This window comes from Ixodes scapularis, unplaced genomic scaffold, assembly GCF_016920785.2.
Source record: "Ixodes scapularis isolate PalLabHiFi unplaced genomic scaffold, ASM1692078v2 PGA_scaffold8__174_contigs__length_109621045, whole genome shotgun sequence".
NCBI lineage: Eukaryota > Metazoa > Arthropoda > Arachnida > Ixodida > Ixodidae > Ixodes > Ixodes scapularis.
Window position 1 is genome coordinate 100,800,593 of NW_024609883.1, and position 22,721 is coordinate 100,823,313.

General features: G+C 45.9%; 1 protein-coding gene across 1 annotated transcript in view; it reads left to right on the forward strand.

Moving 5' to 3' along the window:
- The first annotated feature begins 204 nt into the window (after nt 1–204).
- The window catches only part of LOC121833641 (neurotrimin-like), a 96,952-nt gene continuing 74,435 nt past the window's right edge, over nt 205–22,721 (forward strand). The window contains exon 1 of the mRNA XM_042287077.1: nt 205–1,704. Coding sequence (XP_042143011.1) covers nt 1,557–1,704 — 148 coding nt within the window. The 5' untranslated portion in view covers nt 205–1,556. The remainder of the gene's footprint in view (nt 1,705–22,721) is intronic.

Consider the following 22,721-nt stretch of genomic DNA (forward strand, 5'->3'; position numbering starts at 1 on the left):
GTTCTGTGCGCGCTTTTCGTGTATAGAATATAGTTTTCAATACTCAAATCAGATGGCGCAAGCTTACACACCGCAGCCTACCGCAGCGTTGCTCCTATTTTGACCAACCTCCGATAGATGGCGAGTGCGGCGTTGCCGATGTTTCTGCCACCTGCCACCGATGCGGCTTTAGCACGCGGTGTTTTTCGTCTGCTTTGCCGGCTCGTCAGTCGGCGATCGGACGCCGGAGTCGTCGTATTACTTAATTCAGTGTCCTGTGATTCGTCCGTTTTGATATGTAGGTGCGCGAACCATCTTCGAATCGGAGAACCCTCCGGATTAATTTGACATCAGTGGTGGTGGTGTTCGGCATCTCGATGGACTACGGCTGGACTTGGACATGATTCCGTTATCGTCTGCTATCCGAATCGCTCCAATCGTGAGTTTAGCAGACTACAGGATTTGACCCCTGTGAGCGCGCCCTTCGTCGCATTTTAGGATTTATTTTTTATCGTTTATTTTTAGTTGCGTCAAAATTCATTTCGCTTTCACTTCGCCCGTAATATTATAATTTATACTGTTTTACCGTTTAACTAATTTATTAGCCTCGATTTATATCGTGCTTGCGGCTGCTTACATACTGGTTGTGCCACTGAATCACAGTTTTTCTAAAGCCTCTTATTACTGCGGATTAGTCTAGCTGCCCCAAAATTTCAAGATTTCATAAATTTTCATCTCGATTTCTCGGAAGGTTGGGTCTGTTTAGTACGCCATATTTATTGATTAGAAATCAATATATGTCATTTCTGCCGATTCTGTTTCATGCGATCTGTTTCCAGCCTTCACACTACCACCTTCCATACTCCTCGATAAAATAAGGTTCGTGTGTTTACAAACAAGCACTAAATACGTCCGTGCAAAGAGTCGCGCGCCGGGCAACCGCCCGGGAATAAATTAAGCTCAAGTCCTCAAAACAGTTTTTTGGATTTTGGATCCGGTAGTCTTTCCCTCAATTCGGCGCTCCCAGCTTTGACAAGCGGGAAGAACAAGAGAGTCTCGGGGAATCTTTATCAGTCAATATCGGAGATTAAACTCGACCTTCGCTGCTCCCCGGATAAGATTAGCCGACGACGGACGACAAAATATCGTATTTAGCGAAGACGTCGGCCAGCAGAGGAGGGTTCTTGCCCCATAAAGATGTCGCCGACACCTCTCAGCTACTACCAACACCGGCGGACCTACGACCAACTGCTCCAAGAGGGCCGCGGTACCGCGGCAACGACGCTCATTCATCTTGATCCGCGGAACCTGCTGGATTAGACTCGGATTGAGTAGCGGATTAGACGATGGCTGCGTCTGACGAAGACTTCTTCGACGACCGCAGTCGGTGAACGCCCGGCGCTGGCTGAGGGTTGTGGTTGGTGATGTCCCGCTCGACGAAGATGATGGTGATCATGACGATGGTGCAGACGACGACGATGTTATTGTTCCTCGGCGGTGTCATCGTATGAAACTGACGATGGCTTTTGGTGTGTGTTAGTTAGGAGAAGGAGAGTGGGGTGTTGATCCGCATCATCATGCGCGATCGGCGCAAGACTGTGAACTGCTGGACAGCGACCGGTCGCTGCAAGTCCCGGTCGCCCGCCGCCATCTTGGTGGTCCTAGTCTTGGAGGTATCGTCGCTACTGCCGTCGCCCGCGGGAGCTGTTCCGGCCTATGACAATGGTGAGTGACTTTCGATTCGCGGTGACTATGACATGATGACGGGAGTATCTGCGAACGCGCCTCAATCATGTTCGATCATGTTTGCTTCGTACATGCTCGAACATGTCTGCATACCCTTTTTTTTTTTTGCATGGTCAATGTGGCAGGTTTGTCATACAAGGTAAAAGGCGCGTCTCCGGCAGTATCTACAGACTGTATTTTGTAGGATGGTGTTAGCACAGTGAACGCGGCTTACGAGTCATTATTGAGGCTGTAGCTAGAATGGTATAAGTTTGTCTTGGGTGTTTCCACATCAAACCGTATAACGATATAGTCCAAGTTTTTCTTTGTTTTTACAGCAGAGCTGTTAAGGGCTAGTTTCCCCAGTTTCGTGTCCGTCATCAAATAAATGTCGACACAAAACTCTGGACAGCTACTGCCATCTATGAGCGACGGCGGCAACCTTTCCACTCTGGTTTTAAACAGAGTGGAAAGGCTGAATTTCTCTAGGCGTCGTCCTAGAAACCGTTCTCGAGGACGATGTCCTTCCTCTAGGCGTCTTAGAAGTCCTCGTCGTCCTAGAGGTCGTCCAAAAAGTCGTTCTTGAGGTCGTCCCACCATAGTACAGCTTCGCTGGTCTTCCTTCTTCACCAGAATTAAAAGGCTGAAAGATTTTTTTTTTTATCGAAAAAATATGCTTGAATGCCATAGTTTTGGCAAGATCATTCAGCTATATTTCAACGCTGTATAGATCATTTTCTTCTGGAGATGTAAATATTTTCGAAGCTGGATGCATGGAGATTGCCAAGGTTTCACTGTGCGTACTTTGCACAGCCGTAAATATCGCACTGACGCATGCACTTAGTAATATTTTTGTACTTCTTTTATTAAAGGTTTCCGACATGTACAGAGAATAATAAAAACTCCGATAAAAATATTTTGTGCAAAAGAAGCTACGAAACACGTCGAGTAAAACAGGTTTTAGAGATACGTTCGCAAATTATTTACCAACCAACCACTTCATATAAAATGGCTAAAGATATATAAAAATTAGTATCTTTAAGGGTTTTTTAGAAATATATAAAAATGCATATATAATAAACCATTACTGTAGTTGTGTTATTCGTGCGGAAACGCAGCTGATTTCTCTTAATGTGTCAAAAATTGCACGTCACTATTTAAAAAAAAAAATCTTTTATTTATTTTAAACTTTCCTTCACCGTTTGCAGTGTCTCGAACTAACTTGTGATGGCAAAACATCGAGAAGCATATAAACTCCCGATAAGAAAAAAAAAAAAAAAAAAAAAAACACAGCGAGACTTTACTTAAATCGGGATAGATTGTCTTCGTTATATACAGGGGCTTTGCCGCACGGCGTCGGCTAGAAAAAAACATTTTCTCGAACCAACAAAGGCTGAAAAAAAGTAATTACTAACCTCATTGTATCAAAACAATGTTCTCTTTTTCTAAATTGGCCCTTTGGCAGGGATAGAGCGCAGCACAGCTGTGCAGCCTTTGTCGGTTTTAGAAAATGCGTCTTTGTAGCCAACGTCGTGCGGTAAAGCCCTTAGACAAGCTATAGCTCAATTTAAATAATGTATTGTTATCGCCGTTTCTTTTTAGGGGAGGGGGAGTTATGTGGTGCTTAATGTTCTGCCATCACAAGTTAGTTTAAAACACTGCAGACGATTAAGGAGAATTTAAAACAAAAATAGAAGGTGGAACTTTTTTTTAATATTGATGCGGCATTTTGCAACATTTCGAGAAATCGTGTGCGTTTCTGCATTAAAAACACAACTAAAGTAATGGCTGAGCATATTTTTTAAAATATATATATTCGTTAAATGTATTTAAATATGCCCACTTTAATACATTTTTCCGCCATTTTATAAAACTAGTTTGATGGTAAATAATTTGGGAATGTCTCTAAAACGTGTTTACCTGACGTGTTTCGTAGTTTTCTTTTTTTGCCTATAGGCATTTGCTTTTTTAGTTTTAATTATTATTCGTACATGTTGCAAACCTTTGCTAACGTAAGCAGTAAAAATTATTACTACTTGCATGTTTTTGTGAGAAATTTGACGGCTGTGCAAAGTGTCAATTGTGAAGGCCCTGGAAATATCCATGCCTCGAGCTTAGAACTTTCATATCTCCGGAATAAAACTAACTACGGCTTTTATATACAGCTAAATGATCCTCCCATAAAAGTGGCTTTCGTATATAAATATATTCTTTTTAAATGAGTATAAAAACATATCACCCAGATCATCACTGTGCGATCTGATGTGGAAGGCCCAGGCACGATGCAGCTTGGGTGCACACCTGCAGCCTACCCGTATATCTGTCGCAAAATAACCTTGTGTATGGCTTCCTCCCAGTGACGTCACAAGGGGGAAAAGGGAAGGACCGCCCCGGGTGCAGCACTCGGGGGGGGTGTCGCGGCGGGCCACGAGAGGGGGGGGGGGGGAGGGGTGTCGCGGCGGGTTACCGCGCTGACCCTCGTGACGCCACTGCTTCCTCCTCCATAAGAACTTCGAACGTGCACGAACGGAAGCATGACTTGCCAACGTTCAATTAATAAAACACTTCATTATCGTGGCGACTGCACACTCAGCATCATAGTTCCTAAACCAAAAGGAGGACAGAATGCGACACCGTTAGCACAAACGAGCGATTGACAGCAATTTCTTTATACCTGAAATGTGTTTTTTTTTATATAATATTTAACGGTGCGATAGAATGTGCTTATCCTCGGCACTAATTTGCATAGAAATCTGACGCTCATCAGTCCCTGTCGGCTGTCGAATTCTGTCCCGACAGGGACAGAATTCGAGAAAGTGTGGATGTCATCTTTGTGCTGTGTCGTGTTGCGCAGTGGACCTCCTCTTGTTGAGGAGGTGGCTTTCTAGAACGTCCATCACATCGTGAGTGTCAAATAATATCTCAAACATTTTCCTAGCGAGAGAGTGTGTAATGCAAAATTGTTAAAGACCTAATGCTCTCAGTTCTTCCCGCAGCTCAGATTGCATAAATACGCGTCGAAATCTACCGATAGCTCCATTTTTCTTCCTTTTTCTGGCGCCAGTAAGTCTCAGAGAAACTGTGCACGTTTATAGAACTTCAAAGATGAAACACATACCTCCACTCCGATGAACTTCTCGTTCTTCGGGTGCTTACGGGTTTTATAACAAAGTAGTGTTGTTGTTTTTTTTTTTAGCACCTGCACGGTTTGTTTTTTCTGCATGCCCGTTGGGTTTAGGAGACACCTTTTAAAGCGTAAGTGTGGCGTTGGAATGTATCCGTTCCTTTGAGAACAGGTTCTTCTATAATCTGCGGCGCTGGACGAAGGCGGTTTTATATGTATCTACTCTTACGTTACAGTAGAGTCCCACAAAAAGTTTTAGTAGATCATTCCGCTACCTCCGATAACGGTGTCCGTTAACGATACGCTGCGTGTGCAAAGGCGACGGAGGGGTAGGGGTATCTTTATCGGAGTCATGGGAACGATCTTTACCAAAAACTCCCTAATTACGGTTGCTCCGGTCATTAAAACAATTTGTCAGTCAGTGCTTTGGGAGGAGTCATAAAAAAGTAGTACCAAAATCTTGCTTAAAAAAAAAAAACACAAATCAGCTTTAAGATAAAAAATAAACAGAACCAGACGAAACAATCTACGTAGTTTGTTTCATACATTCTTTTTTTATTATTATTATTATTGAACGTCCCAATGATATATAGTAGCATTGTTTTCTTTCTTCTTTCGCATTTGACATGAAAAAGGCGTAACCTCAAAAAGGTCGAAAGAAAAATTTCAGTTTTCTTTTATTTGTGGTTTTTCATCGATGCAGGTGCTTAATTCAATCTTTTTTACACACAAGAGAAGATGCATCACCCGTAGCCCCAGCTTCGTATGCAAATAGCGCGATCCCAGCGAGCGCAACTGCATAATTACCGCGATTTATCCGAGAGGGGGTTCAGTCCGTCTGGCCCACACTGTGTATACGCGCGCGTTTACACTAACAAGGCCGCACACAATAACGTATTCGTACCAACGGGTCGAATAAAAACGTCGGAATCAAACAAAGCGACATCAACATTCATGAATCGCCGAGCCCTCTACCTCCTGCAGACCGAAGTCTTTAACACGAATAGAGATTTTGTTTTTTCCCCTCGCTTGTTTTCGCTCAAAGAAGACAATGGCAGCTTCCAGCCAAACGGACGACACCGCACGGATAAGTGACGATGCACGCTTTATTGTGTCAAGTAGCGACACCTATACGATGGCGCTGACGAAACCGACGTCCATTGTTCGAGCTCGGACCTCGTTCCGTGGTCACTGCGGCTACGATATAACCGCGTGAACTGGTGCGGTCTGCAACTATGCGTTGGTCCTCTTTCTCGTCAAGGAGCTTTTAACGCCGCGCGTGACATACAATGAGGACTTTTAGTACCGAGTACAGTGTTGTACCGATCCACATCGGATTGGCGATGACGATGCGGACAGAACTCGCGTTGGTGACACCTGCGGAGTTTACAGAGACACGATGCGTGTAAAACACGTTCCTCGGATGAAAAAGAAAAGAAAAAAGTAACTCAGATTGCATTACTCGTTACTCAGTAAAGATGTGCCTAGTGTGATACTCGTTCCTGTTTGGGGAAAAGTAATCGGATCGTACTTATACTTAACCGAAATGCAAGTATCGCGTTACATACGTGCTTGAGTGTGACTGTGCAGAGCAATGAACTGATGCGAATGAAAAAGAAAAAAAAACTAAACAAAGGTCAGTTCTGTCATGACTTCTCCCAGCACAACGCTATCTAAAGGCGCCTGTACCGTTGCCAGCAATAGCTGCATGTATAAAAAAAAAACGGTTATGTTTTGTTTTTGTTTCAAGAACGTGCAACTCCCATAAAAAAAGAAAAAAAAAAAAAAACAGCCAACGGGCCTCTGTTAGTCACTACTTCTGGCTTCTCTCGAGGTGATGGAGCGCCTCCAAATGGCATCGGCATTCGTGTTTACAAACACCGCGACGCAAAACCGCGAAGCTAAAGCGTTTATTTGCCCAGCACGCTCCACGCACATGCTCCAGGAGCCAAGTTTGGCGAAACGGGCAAGTTCAACCAGTAAAGAGAAGGCTTTATGGTTCAACGAACGCCGCTCCAACGCAGGATGCAATGACGTCGAATCCCCTCCCGTAAAGGACCGACTCACGCAGCACAGCTTCCTAACGGCCGGTTAACACAGCGCCGACCAACTTTTTCTTGTCGAAATATCGACATAGACCAGCTTTTCTTTAGAAAGACATGATTCGTTCTTTTGGTGACATAACAAATATTAGGCTTCGCTTATAATGTCATCTCCTTGCAAACCCTCCCCCCCCCCCCCTCTTCCCTATAAATCTTCCCCTAGGTTGAGTCAGTTACGCGGCACTTTTCGTCGCCATGAGAGTGATGCGAGCTAGAAAGGTGCGTGCACAGTGTGCAAGTTACGGGGAGTCATCGTTTCGCGGTCGAGCAGACGCGATATGGGCGTTATCTGAGTGGACAGCTCACGTTTCCTGCCTGCCTGCCGCCGGGGGTGCAATACGATAGCAGTGCGATGCAAAAAAACGGCGCCACGCGCTTCCTATGCTTAGCATGTGTACGCAGACACGCACGCCACGTAGTAAACAAAAACCTGAAAGGTTCAGTTTTTCGCAGTTAAATTCTCATTTCCCTTGTCTATGTGGAGAATTAAGATATGCGTTATGTTATCAAGACTTACATGTTCCGAACCCCAAAGGCAACCATCGCTTCTTCCTTCGACAACCAAATCTTGTAAGAACAATTTCGTGCGGGGTATGAACAATGCGCAAAACTCTTTTCTTTTTTCTTTTTCTTGAGGTGACAACGAGTATAGTGGTCCTGACTGTATTGTTCGTGTATACGAGTATACTATGCGTTCTAAAGTCGCATGTGTGCGACGAGCATTAGAGTCATAGTCTCTATAGTCCTTTGCTTCTAAGATTGTTATTTAGCAACTTATATTGACTAACAATTTAAGAAACGCAAGGCGTGACGCGTCCTCATCATCTTGTTGTCGATCCGCGATAAATCAGGTTGTGGCATTATATGCGGTAAGGTCGCCAAAGAGCCGATCACAACGCGAGGAGAGAGAAACACAACTTCAACACTTTTTTTTTTTTTTTTTTAACAGTAATCAGACTTGAAGATTGCACTACTATTCGAGTGAATTAAGTTCCGAGTGAACTGTATACTGTCCAGGTAAGCAAAGCCTCAGTCACTCTTTTCTCCTAGGTTGGAGAGAAAGCAATTTTTCGTACGAAAACGAGTATAGAAGATCCGATTCTTACCAAAAATACGCAAAACTATTTGTTTAACTTCCGAACTTGTAACTTCAGTCTGAAATAAAATTCCCGTGCGTCCGTTTTGTGGAACATTTGGAGAACTGATAACCTACAAACAAAAAAAAAAGACGTCTTAACCTGAGAAATAATTTTTTTAAACGTGTGGAGTCGACCTTGCAATGAAGCCTACGACATGATGGCTCAGGTTGTGGTCAGAATGAAGATGTTGTATGGACAGGTTCCTTGGAAGAAAAAAAAATATGACCAATTGGAAATGCTCTACATCACGTCGAAGAGCCTAGAATAATTCCGGTCGGCAAAAATGAATAAATCCGTTATGGTTCTAAAAAAAAAAAAAAAAAAAAACTCATTTTTTTAAGCAACGCGCTAAGGCACATTCGCTTTAAATTATGCGTGACCCAGAGCAGCTCACCTGTTTGATAACTATCTTCGACCATAATTCGCAGCATAAACCGATCCCACTAAGCGTTCCACGCATGCGCGACGCCGCCACTGCTCTCGTTCACATGCGGACGCGGTTGTCCCACGTGCAAAAAGACGAAAAAGTTCCTTCGACGCATTTCGGCAGCGGTGTCGAGCCAGCCAGTTTTGTATACGCCGCCGAAATAAAATTGACTGGTGACGTCGGTTTATTGCGTTTGACTACGTGTATCCCTGTCACGTTGGGGTACAACCAGTTTTGGGAAGCACCTTGTACACATTGCACTACTTTGAGAAGGTTTAGGAAAGTTGTACTTAACTTGAAGTAGTACATTCTATAAGTATGTACTGGTACTCTCCAGTGTAAATATAACTTTCGACTTCACAAAGTACATTCCACGAATTTGGTCTCGTTAAATTTGTATCGCAAATTATTATTTGTCGACAATATAGGTGCCTTATAAGTTGATTGTGTGAAATAGTTTGTCCGCGATAGTAAAACAAGTGCTCCCTGGTCACTTGACTCTATAAATATTCGCCGCCATTTCCGATGATAACTGACGCATCCTCGATTACCCCCTGGGCAGTGCATACCAGCTAAACAAAAAACACTGTGGTGAATAAAAGGGTACCGTAGAAGATTCTGTTAAAATGTACTTGTACTTTACTTTCAAAGTGCACTATATGTATAGTACTTCGAGTACATCGTACCGGATAGTATTTACTACTTTACTTGAAGTGCTTAACCTCTCATTTACCTTGTGCTTTACTTCAAGTACTTAGGTGATACTTAACCAACACTGCATACGACCAAGTCAAACGGTACTATATGAATGGACCTCTACTTCTGCAACGCGTTAAGGCCCGTTCACACTCTTGCGACTGCTTGCGACCTCTTAAACCTGGGTTCCTTAAAACTTCTTAAACCAGAGAACACACTGGCGCCATCTATTGGGAAGCAGTGTAAACTCGGCGGTCCGGCATATTTTTTTTTTTATTTCTCGCGCAATATCCTTTCTTTTTTGGCTCGAAAAACTTTTGTCAATGTTATAAACGAGCCTTTCTATGGGTATTACGCACATTTGACCTCGGAAATCCCGCAAAACCTTCGCTTTTGTGAAATGCAGTTCTAGGGTCACCGCATAGATGGCGCCACAATGTCGGTGTGTCCCCTCATTCTAGAAACATTTAAGAAGTTGTAAGAGATCTCGTCTCTCTCAGTCGTACTCGGTCGCAACAGTGTGAACGGGCCTTTATCGTGCAAGTCTGACTCGCCAGCCGTGGTGGGACGGGCGCCCTCAGAGGGGCGTGACCCTTGCATCGTTTGCGGCAACGAGTGGGATGAAGACAGGTTCGTTGGGCGAGTCCTTCTTCTTGGCGAGCCGAGCGCCCACGTGCCGCGTGTGTGTAGTACACCGCGAGTCTATTTCCGGAGCTCTTTTCACTCGGCCAGCACGCGTTGCAGACGTCCACAGCAGAGAGAAGGGATGGCGGCTTTTTTCTTTCCCGGTACATTATTTGATCTCTCTTGCCGCGTCAGAATTACACCCAGAGTGGGCGTTTAATAATCGGCGACGCGGTTCGAGGGGTTGGCGCCGTTGTCCGCGCGCACGCCCTGATGCCTCGCGCGTGCAAAGTGCGGGTAAAAAGAATAAGAAAAGCGAAATGTGCGAGAGCTCAGTTTGTCTTTAGAAAAAAAATGATGATGCAAATGTGGGAAGGAGTGTGCGCGGACGTTGCGAGTCTGCGAGAGGCGACTCCGGAAGGGAGGTATGAGACATGCAGCGTACCATCTGTATAACGTCATGACAAGGCAATTATAAAAACAAAATACAAGAAGTCTGGAAAATCTATTGTCACCGCAGCAGTTCACTGTTTCGTAAAACCATGATAACTTCTTGGTGCCTGACGCTGCAGATATGTCTTTGTATAGTAGGTAGGCGGTAAGAAATTAATAGCACTGGCTAGACAGCGGAAACGGCTGTCTGATTAAGAGAGTCCAGCCATCTATTCATCGTGTGCATAGCGTCCCCCGATAGACGCACGCACGCATATAGATATCCTGAAATGCAAGTGTTTCTCTATTTCTGAGATAAAAAAAAATGGTCTTGCTGGAAATAACTTTCACGACACAAACCGAGAAATAAATTCCACTAACGGACGTTCCTGAGTGTCGCCCCTGCGGAAGCACAGGCAATTAAAACATCGTTATTCGGGTTCTGCAAGGACATGACCAAGGCTCATCCTTTCTTATCCACACAGAAGCCCAGTCTACAGTGAATACGCGTTCCTCCAAAACAGGAAAGAATTCTCGTTCTTCGTTCCTCTGGATCTTGGAATCTTGTTACAAGTTATAGTGGTTAGAAAGGAACGCGTTCCCGTTACCTTTCCGAGTTCTGAACGTGTCGTTACTTTAACGTTACGTTTGCGTATTTTAGTAAAATATTGTGCGGCATAACTTGTAGATAAAATTTAAAAAAAGCGAGCAAGTGAAAATATCAACATGGAACTATACGTATCGCGTCGCCATTGAACACATTTGTTTCACTTCCTTTTCCTTGTTTTCGACTCTCTCTCGGACACTTCATCATGCCTTGCAGTCGGATGTTGAAACGTTCGATAATAAAAAGCCTGAATGCCTACAAAAATCTGATAAAATTGCAAATATATGGGGAAAAAAAAATGAACCCCGTTCCTTCAGCTATTTCCTCTAAAACGTATCCAGTTCCCGCTCCAGTTCCACCGATGGAAGATAGAGTGGCGTTCCTGGAACGCGTTTCAGGAACCTCGTTCTGTACAACGCTGCACAAAAGCATCCCGTGTGACCAGTAACGACCAATACGCCAGGTGCACACGAGAAGGAGAACGGTACGGGTTCAACGCGCGACGAGACACCGCAGACGTAATGCAGATCCAAGCGTTGATAAGACATCCCATCCTCGTTATAAATCCTCACGGTACCACAGCCGAAAAATATGCATATTGGATAGGTCGGCAGGTTCAACAACAAGGGCATGCATGCGCCTCATATCTGGCAATCTCAGAGAATCCATTTCCGTTTTCGGTGAAGAGTGAGGGTGTTTGGACGAAAGTAAGATAAGAGAACGAGAGAGAAGCGATGTCCGGTAATTTGTCCAGGTGTACCTCCTTCCAGACGAGGGACCAGAAGACAGTACCAGGACGCGCAGTGCTTTTCGTTTCTACTCAGGGTCCAGTCAGACTGCGGTGGTCCCTTCTCGACGAGCGACCCTTATCGACAACGTGCATCTGAGGGCCTACGCGTCCAAGCAACGCGAGGTTTTTCCATTGTTAGACGCGCTCGACGGAGCACGACGCACCGTGCCGTATTTTTCGGCTACGAGCGGCCCTGCACCGGAACCGAGCGTTATATATATCTATATTTTTTTCTTATTCTTACCTTTTCGTGCCTATATGCAGCCTTCCTTGGCTGTCATCTTTCTTCGTTCCCCACCTTGTTGTTTTCAAGCGAGGAAAATGGTCGATGACTTTGGTGGAGTCGTGTTCTTCTTATGGAACCATGGACTCTCCGCTGTCTCTTGGAGAGGATCCGGTGGTTCTCGTGGAAAAAGCTAGGAACCTCGTCCTTCAATTTTTTTTTTTTTTTTTTTTGATTGTCTATTTTTTGGGGGATTCAAGAACGAGGAAGTAGTAGGTGTGTTTGATGCGCTGGGTGCCGAAAAAAAAAATATTTGGTGGGCGTCGGAGTAGATATAGGAATGCTAGAGGATTCGTTGCGAGGGCGGAAGCCGAGGATCCCAAGTCCCGAATGGAGTACTGTGGGTGTGGCTAAGTGATACCTTTGGAGGCTTTGCTGAAAAAGGGTCGCGAATTAGGGTGGATTGTAGGGTGTCAAAGGGGTGGAGAGACGGCACCCTTTGTTATCCCATACCTAAATATGGCGGCGGTGAGCCGTACTGTTAAGGAAACCGGAAAAGGCTGTTCCGTTCAAGGCTACCATATAATTTTATTTTAGCCTAAATAGCGAAGTTCTAGGGCAGTGGGGGGGGGGGGGGGGGGGGGGGGGGCTGTAATAAGGAAACGGAAAGATTATTATGGCTCCAAAAGCTGAACTGTGTCTTGGGAAAAGGAGAAATCTACAAAAAAATGCGAAAGTATGGGTGGAGAAATAGCAAAGGGGAATAATCGTGCAGTGCTAAAGCGGGAAGGAGCATTGAGTAAATTAGATGTGGGCTGTGACAACCGTCACTAGAGTTGACCCACGTGGTCAATCGCTTCTATAGACATTTTAGATGCAGAGTGAAGGTCGACGAACTGATCCGCTTGGAAGAACCATTGCAGATTCTGTTGGGGTCCTGATACCGTACTGCGCGCTCTGGTCAAAGAGTCTGTGAGGGCAGTAGTTGTACACTTAAGTAATATGAAAGCCACTTTCGTCGTCACTATACAATGGGCACAAGAGGGACTGTTGACGAGGGCTCGAAATACTTGGCTGAACGTACTCCAGGCAGTTGAAGGAACGCTTGAAAAACAGTTGTCGCTGCTCGTACAACAGTCTGCAAATACGAGTCACCGCAATATCCGTGGTTCGAATGCCGTTGTACTCGCCGTTATCCGGCATTCGAAGCACAGATCTTGTGGTGACTCGCGGTCTTTTGTAGGATGTATAAGCAGTCTTACCCCGGTCCCCGGCTATAGAAATTGGGGGGACCGAAAAAAATTGTCGCCTTTTTTATTTTCATTTTTATATGCGCTTCCAGATTTCCATAAAGTGAGCAACCTGATAAATTTATCTGCTGACTATATACGAAGACATTCCTGAACATTGAAGATTGATATATCGAACTGGACCGATAATATTGCACGTTCATGGACAGTACGCGCATAATGGACAGTATGCGTATTATACGTGATGACTGGCGTATAAAGTGCAGTGCTTGTATGAGGTGGCAGCGTGTCAAATCGAGAATTATACCAGAGAGCTGCATATGTGCGCAAATACAGTAGAGACTTTTAGCCAACCGTTACAGTGTTCCGCGTACCGCACTACCGGACCCCTATGAAGCATGCTTTAAAGGCTCCGGTATAGTGCGGTACGCGGACCACAGGAACCGTTTGCTAAAAGTCCCTAGTGTTTAATTCGATTGCAAGGAGGAAGCTAATACGAAACTCTGCCGAGAGAATTAATGGGATACACAGGTAACTAATACCCTGGTTACACTAGCGCTTTTAACTGTCATTAAGCCAACGATCGTTGGCATCTTCCAACTGTCATTCGGCTCAACTAAATTGTCTGATGCTACATAGTACATAGGCCTAACAACCCCAGTTGAGATACGCGTCATGGGACACAGTTGCAGCCAAAACGAAACCAACACTGCTGTCACATTACTTTTTCTTAAAAAAGGATGCAAAAGAATAATATGCACACTTTTCATTAATTATAAACGTTTAAAACACAATGAAATTAACTTTTGTTTGTGTTTTTAGAGTAAAGAAACGCTAATCAGGACGTTTCACACGAATCCAAGCAAGAGAGACGTAACGGAAAGTCTCATCGGCACCGACATCACAATGGCCGCCCTCGCGGATCTTTGGCTTTCGCGACGTGCCGTGATCGTTCTAGCAGCAGATACTCTCTATGAGACCTGCCGACGATGTTTGAGTTCATCCTAAGTATAATTAGAAAGTCGTGTTTTCGAGAAATCGAGCTGAGACAAAAATGCAACTTTAAAAAAATTCACGCTGCCTGCAAGCTGACTCGTAGCCCCACCTAAATGAAATATACAACTAAAACTAAAACTTGTTCCGAGCATGATACACACTTTTGGTGTGCGCGTATTTCCGTCGTTTTTAATCGTCTGACCTCCTTTGACTCCTCCGCGAGACCCCAACTGATGACTCTCCACTTCCCGCCCTTTCTCGTGAGCCTCACTGGTCCTATAAACTCAGTCGCCCTTCTCTCATTCTTACTTCTCGGCATTTCTGCCTGCCCGACCGACGCTAGATCACAATTAACGGTCCTCTAAATTACACAACTGGCCGGAGGGAGGGAGGTTGCTGTACGGCGCCATCTCACATCCCCCTCTCCACAAGCGTCACCCCCTCCCTCTCGTCTCAATTCATCCGGTCCTCCAGTCAACAAGTCAACTTGCCTTGCCCGACCTATAAAGAAGAAGAGTTGCCGAGGTTATTGTTATTCTTCGACGTCTTTTAAAAATATTATTTTTCTTTCTATTCTGACTCTGTGGTGTCAGGCAGAGTAAGCGATGGGAATGACGTATGCAGAGAGGAGGAGCATAGTCGAGTATTCTTAGTAAGGGAGGAGGGGGAAAAGAGGGGGCGGAGGGAGTCTGCCGGCCGTCGACAACTCCTTGTCTTGAAATTCGGCCAGCGGGCCAAAGCCGCGGGGGCTCGCTGCAACAGTCTCCCCCGAGCCGCGTTCTGCTTCAGTGGCGCTTCCTGTACCTTGAAGCCGATGTAGACTCACGTGTCAGTGTGCAACTGCGGTTTCAATAAGCGGCAGAGCAACCGTGCCGTGGATCTCACCCCCGTCGCCTTCTGCAATCGTCTGCTGTAGTGTGGAGAACCGTTGTTGATCCGCTTCTAGTCTGGATGACTTCGCCATCATCGTCATCATCACCAGGTTCAGACCATCGTCTGATATAATCTGGAGGACAGTCAATCCCTACCATATGTGAGCTGGGCGCCTGTCGTCGCCTTCTGATCACGTCTGCTACAGTGTGGAGAACTGTCATTAATTCAAATCTGGACCACACCGCTGTTGTATCATCATCATCATCAGGTTCACCACATCGTCTGCTATAATCCGGAGGACAGTGCATACGTACCATGTAAAAGTTGGATTTATTGTCGCCTTCTGATCACGTCTACTATAGCATCTAAGGTTCACCTTTTACCTAGATGACCTCGACATCATCGTCCTCATTACCATCAGGTTCAGCCCATCGTCTGCTATAATCTGGATGATATCGCGGCCCTACCATGCATGATCTAAACGCCATCATCGTCGCCTTCTGGACATATATGTTGACATCTGGATGAGCATCATTGATCCACTCACAATCTGGATGACTGCACTATTACAATCATCGTCAGCTTCACCAGCTTCGAGTTGCGCAGACAGCTACTGGACACCGTGTCACCAGTCAACGCCGTCTGGGGACAGATCTATGGAAAAGCTAGAGTATATGGCGCCAGGCACGTCATGGATGAATCTACGTGATGTGGCCGCCTGATCAGCACTCGTGCCCGGTGTCGCGCTCGGACAGCTTTGCGCGTTATCAAGACCTCTTCACCATCGCATGCGTGAGGCTGACTGAATGTGATCGATATTGAGTATCATTGTCGATGTTTCTCAGTACCTCCTATTCCCAAGTCGACTATTCCTGTTCATAGATTGCGTTCAACAACGACGATTTCATATACAAACTTCATCTGATTAGCTCGAGGTCCTCGGCAGTTCATATAGTCCCCTTCTGGAAGCAACCAATCCTCGGAACGACTACAACTCGCTTCAGCACACTATATTTAATATGCACCGGGTTCGGGCTGTAGACTTTAAAGCCAAAACTTTCGAATACCCGTCTTATTTCGGGAAGCTGTACATCTGAAGCAACAGTGTGACGTCAGACTAATAAGGTCAGCGGCCCCCATCGTTCGACGGACACTCGACGGGATTCGAATCCACGTGGGACAAGTTTCGTTTCGGTGAATGTGTCATCAAATATCTACCTTCGTGAAGCGACTTCAGCGCCTCGCCATGTTGCTAGAGCTTATGGTGATGTCCTTCCGGCGTAGCCTGCACTCTCTGCCGGTCCTGGCAGCCCTGGGATACCTAGCGCAACATAAAGGTAGGCACCCCAAAAGAGCACCACCCTTTCGCGAGGGTCTGAACCCCGAGCAGTTTCGGCTGGCTATAGCAGGACCTCGCCGCGTTGGCAGACACCCAAAACTCATTTCCGCTGTCGCACCTCCAGCGCGACCGCCTTTTTTCTGCTCCAGTTGCGACGAAAGCTAGAGCTGGTCGCGGATTGTTCGCGTTTTTGCACGCTATTTCGAGCGTATCGCGTTCTCGATCGATTCGCCCTGTATGTGTTTTAACTTTTATGATGTCACCAGTTCTCGGGCGTTCTGAAGGGGGCTAAACAACGTACTTACACTTCAGTCGGATGCAACAGAAGTGAGAACACACGAACGCGGTTTGTCGCTCACGTTAAAGCAAATGAATGCACATGTTACTGACGGGTACGAGAGACCATATGGAAATAAACTCGTGATCTTTTTTATCGCCACCGGCAGGCACTGAAAACTATTAAAACAAATACTGATTGGCACTTTTAAATTTTTGCCTGCTGAAGTGCCATTTTCTTGCAGTTAAACGAGAAATAGTGTTAGAATATCAGCAAGTTTTAGTATACCGTTGCGATAATTCCGATGACATTACTCGATACTCCGCCGACGCCTTTGCGCATGCAGCGTCTCGTTAGCGGCTATCGTCAGAGTCATCGTCAGAGTCATCGAAACGATCTGCTAGAACTCCCTAAGAAGTAGAGCAGACCAAGGTGCGACGAATGCAGAGCACATTTTCTTTGTTCTGACGATACCGAGAACTTAAGTTATGGCACAAAATAACGATACCTTGAAAGGTGAGAACTGAACATCAACTGAACTCTTTAAAAAAAATACAAAAATATAATTTAAAATCGTATATATTCTACGAGTCACTAAAAAGACACGGGTGAACATCTGTCTACCTTTAGGGTCAGGTATCCCAAAATTAAAAGTAGAAAGTTTATAACCACAGCCAATGAGCGAAGAGATTTCGCGGCAACCAACGCGCGTATACCACGGCGGGCGTTCGAAATGCGCGACCCTAAACTCACCACGTGTATACACACACCGGGAGGACCGCGCTCGCAGCCAGCCAACACCGTCGGCCTCCAGAGTGCCGCGGTCATGCACCCCTCCTCGCGAAAGAGGAAGCTGCCCCCGGAGCAGATTGGATTCCCCCCACGGCGTGAACACCGCCGCGTGCGCAACCGTCAGATCGACGTGCGACCGGCGTACGCGCGGTGCACAACTCCATCCAGCGTTGAAGCCGACAGCGCGGTGAAAGCTATAGAGTATATACGTACTTTCGATCGCTGGACCAGTTAGACGTCCATCTTTGGTCACGTGATGTCGACCGTGTACACCCCGTGCCCATACGAAAAGATCGGGGGGGGGGGGGGGGGGGGGGGGTGCCTCGGGGTGTCGTCAGATCCCCAACTAATGTAGGCTTTTGTCGTCGTTTGATCGGAACAGGTCCCTCAACACGGCGCGCCTGCGGGCACGACGGTCTTGGTCGTTAGAGGCTGTGCACCATGCAGCGTTGGCTATTATAGAAGGGGGGAGGGTTTGATTGGGACTTCTTTCCGTGAAGAATCTCGCTTGCGTTTTTTTATAAACGAAACGGACGCGTCGTGTATTGACCAATTAAAGCCGCAGTCAGACTGCTCGATACGTGATACGAAAGACACGCGTGAGGACAGCATTATATATATATACCTCTGCGGACGAAGCCTCGGGGACGTTTCTAACGTGTCTGCAAACATTTTGTTTGTATGACCAGTGTGGCAGGAGCTTCGTGTACAAGGAAGAAAGACGGTTTAGACACACTGTCTTCAGTATGATGTATATACGCCTGCTGCAAATCGTTTTATTTCTCGTTGTTGTCGTTTTTTGTTTTTGTTTTTTTAGCAAGTTATTTGGGTTTTACTTGTTTCAGTTCGGCGCCTTCGTGCCTTGGTGTATTGTCATGAGTATAAGTTGGCGTGATATGCAACCGTACGTTCTACGATGAGTTTGTTTATACACCAGAAATGTCATAGCGTTTGTTATACACCACATTATGTTTCCACGCGGGTTGTTTGTTTTACAACAACATGAATCTCGCTCCTTAGTTACACCAATGTTCTACTAGATCAACATGTGACAAGCACTATTTGCAAACCTGCTAAATACTGTTCGTTAATACAACTACCGTACTGTTGAATTTCACCAACATAAGACATCTTTTTTCTGAACGAACGTCACAGCAAAAAGGGTGATCGAGTTGTCAAAGAGCTCTCTTATTATGATTGTCTTGTCGGCTTAACATGAGTGCTTGCTTTGTCGTGAGAGCGGGAACTACGCCGCAACGACCAGGTAAAAGAAAGTATTGGGACGATGTCGGAGCTTGCAGTCCAAGTGCGCACTGACTGTGGTAGGCACAATTAATCGTTAATTTCGCCACTATAGACTCGGAGCGGTCTTGAAGCGCTGTTTCCTTGGCAGCGCGTATGGGTTAGCCGCCAAGGAGAGCAAATTCTACCCCCCCCCCCCCCCTCCCCCTCCCTAGTTACGGGGGAATCCGACCTCGGTTACCTATAACTGCGGTTTCCCAGCTTAACAGACATCAAAGGTTTAGGCAATAAGACAGAGTGCGGTCCCCGTCAGAGGCGTATTTCTCTCTTGCATGACCGTTGCATCGGCCACTCAAACACCATGACATTGAAGGCGTGTCCGCGGAGGTAACTTTGTCATCAAGTCTGCAGTGATACAAAGCGTATTTTGTATGATTTATGCTAGCGCTCTGCCGGCTGCAGCCCCCCGAGATATACTCAAGCCTCCCAGACAAACACCGCGCCGCGAGAAGCTTTTTTCTAATTTTTTTAATATTTTTTTTTAAAGACAAATATATACCGAATGAAACAAGTTGGTGAAGAAGTGTATACCCTGCCCCATCGTCGCTGCGTTGACGGCTCGCGCGTGGGTCGATTCTCTCTTCTCGGCAAACATTAGGCGCTCACGAAAAAGAACGGCAGCTAGCCATGCGGTGACCCGTCGCGTGTGTTGTTGACTGTGGGAGTGCCGCACTTACTGCCCAGCAGCAGCAGGCTAGCTCAAGAAGCGTGACCCGATTTCTTGTTTTTGTTGTAGCTTTGCGGCCCTATTTACCGAAGTCATTGTTCTGTCCCCCTGCTCTAGCTGTCCGCTACAGCTTATACATGGCTTAATCCCAGCTCACTCTTCCGATCGCTTGTTTGTCTCTTTCTTGGAGTTTGTTTGTCTTTTCGCACCGATAAAAAGTTGGCGAACGTTTCTTACGGGCCGTGAGCGTTGGAGCGTATAGTAAACTTCTACACCGATTAACGAAGAGGGGAGGACAGAATGTCGGTAAACATTTGTTCGTCTCTGAATGATTTTTGTTTCTTTCCGTTGACAGAAAGTTTGGCAAAGGCTACGCCACCTAGAATTATCCAAGTCCCGCGGACATCTTCCTCTTTCCTCCGTGGTACGCCATTTTATTCGGACGGAGCGAGCTCGGCAATGGGATTGGAGCCCGATGCCAAGCATAGGCCTTCGACGCTTTGATTGGATACCAAGCCCAGCCGAACGGTGAAGCAGCGCTCGTGTCCAATCAGCGTCTTCGCTCGATCTCGCTGAGATGACGTCATAAGTCTAGTTCGCGGTCCTCTGACGGTGGTGTTGGCGAAGGAGCGAAGGCTATACGGCCCTCCCCGTGAGCCAATCTAGGGGACGGAGCGAAACACCTGACAGCTCCCCCGTGAGAGGGTACTTTAACACCGGGCCTGTAAACGTAACGAAATGCTCCCCCGTGAGAAGCTCCCCTTTGAGAGATCCCCACGTGAGAGGGAACACCAGGCGTAAATGCAACAAAATGCTCCCCCGTGAGAGGGACCAGGCTTGCACGTAATGAAATGTTCCCCCCTGAGAGCTCCCTACGTGAGAGGGAACACCAGGCTTGTACGTAAAGAAATGTTCCTCCGTGAAAGGGAACACCAGGCTTGTATGCAACGAGTTACTTGTACGTCACTTTTTTCGGTAACGCAGTAACCACCTTGTTACTTTCTAAAGAAAGGAACGAGATAGGTATTTTCGTTACATTTTAACGAAGTAACAAGTAACGGTATTAAGTTACTTCTGGAGGGGAACGTGTACAACATCCAAACTAGTCGTCACCCCGGATTTCGCCTGAATTTACACGACGAGAAAACGCTAAAGATACACCCTGAAAAAAGGGTGTAGTCTTAGCCCTTTGTCACATATAGTATACACCCCAAAACTTCAGTTCGACGTACAGCGCACTAACCTCGAACTCACGGTCCCGACTCTAACGAGGGGCTTGATAACGCTGCGATATAACATATGAAACATCTAAAGTACGTTGCAATGTCTTACAGAAAACGAAAAAAAAAAAAATCACTGAGGATTTGCCGGTAGGCCCCAAAAAACTCCAATTACTTTTTTTTGTTTTATTTTTTTGCAGTCAGTCATACGTACATATATTAGCTATTTTAATACGTTGTAGCACTCGGCTATACGAAGCCGCTCGTGAAAGTTGGCACCGTCGGTTCAACGTCAGCGTGCTGTACGTCGGAACTAAAGTTTTGGGGTGTGGCAAGGGGGGCGCAAGAATATAATACCCTTTCTTTTTTCTTAGCGTGTACACCACAGAAACGTGTGCACAAGGTATCTCAGTATATAGGCACAGTTATCCACGAGTGAACGCGATTAAAAAGCGAGCAATTAATGACGACGACAACTATTTTGCAGCGGCTATACTGGATGCTTAGTAAAAAAAACGACGCATGTAACGCGTTACTTTTAAGCTAAGGTAACGCGTTTGATTGGCTCGTAACGGACCAATAGCTTCTGGTGTTTGCCAAGTTATGAGGAAACGGAGCGCGTAGGATGCGCTTCATTGGCCTCTGGACCACGGGAAGAAAAAGAAAAAAAAGAAAACGTTCGGGCAACAATTCTATCCGAGTACGGAGGGGTGCCACCACGCGTGACGCACGAACGCTTCCGTGACTTCATTCACTGGTTCAACGTACGCTTCGATTATGGAACGAGGTGGCCCAATCGCAAGGCCCGATTGGTCCTGCCCGTTCGCACGTATATCTTGTCTCGATTGGCTTTAGAGAGGCCCGAAAACGTCTATAGAATAAAGGCTGACGGCGAGCTAGAGAGCAACAGTTCAAATGTTTCCTCCATCACACGGAGTTCGCTTCACGATTTCGGATAACCAATTATGATGCGTCAGGAACGCTTCCTAAATCTCCACGACTGTTTTCTTTTTTCTTTTCGCGCTAGTACGTGTTTAAGAAAGCATTCGATGGCCGCTTGGATGTTCCAGTTCGTGCGTGACGGGTCAGTGGCGTCGTAAGCCTGGAAAATAGTTCGCCAATGAAAAAAAGCACGAATAAAAAACATATTTGGTTCAAAGGAAATTTGAATGAGTCTGGAAGAGTCGGGGCATTTAAGAGATATGAGCACTGAAATAACAAATTCGTGTATTTTCCTAAAATCTCTCACAAAAAAAAAAAATAATAATAAAAAATAAAAACAATCTATTTTCCATACTACCGTGTGAAGAACCTGAATTATAGGGTGGCGATGTGGGTTAGCGTGTTCATACTGACAAAATAGCAAAGAGCGCGGAAACAACAGGGACAAAGTAGAAGTAGTGAACACAATCGCGTGGGATTGCAATGCAAAGAGATTGCATTTATAGACACGTGTTGATTGACCTCATCGTAACGTGTTCGGTGTTGCTGTATTTTTTTTATTAAAGTTTAGTTGAGAGTCAGCGCTTGTCCTCTGTTCACTTGCATTTTGTCCCTGTTTTTGCGCGCTGTTCTCACTTTTTTGGGTGGCCTATATGAAGAAAAATCTGAAAACATCTAGTTTTATCAATAAACTATATTTTTAAGGGGCTCGAGAAATTATTTTATATCTCATATACGTGTCTTACCCCAGGCACGTAGCCAGGGGGGTATGGGGCCCGGGCCCCCCCCCCCCCCTCTCTCCCCCCGCCCCCCCCCCCCCCGAAATTTTCCATTTTACTGGGACCCTCCTCTTTCCCCTCCCCTTCATTGAGCATTTTGTCATGGGCGCCCCCCCCCCCCCCCCCCCCCCCCCGAAACAAACTCCTGGCTACGTGCCTGTCTTACCCACAAAAAAGTACATAGAATATTGTCGGTGCCATCTGAGAAGCAAAGTGTGGCAGACAACCACTGCCGAATATCAAATTTACCCGTGTTCTTTATTCAAACACAATAAAGACAATTATACATCTATAATATCATATGAAGTTATTTTATACGATGTTATGGGGGCTATGAGTGTCATAGATCACAGATATATGTTTTTTTTTTTGTTTTTCAGTAAAGCCGCGCTGTAAATTATATTGGTGACTCCTAG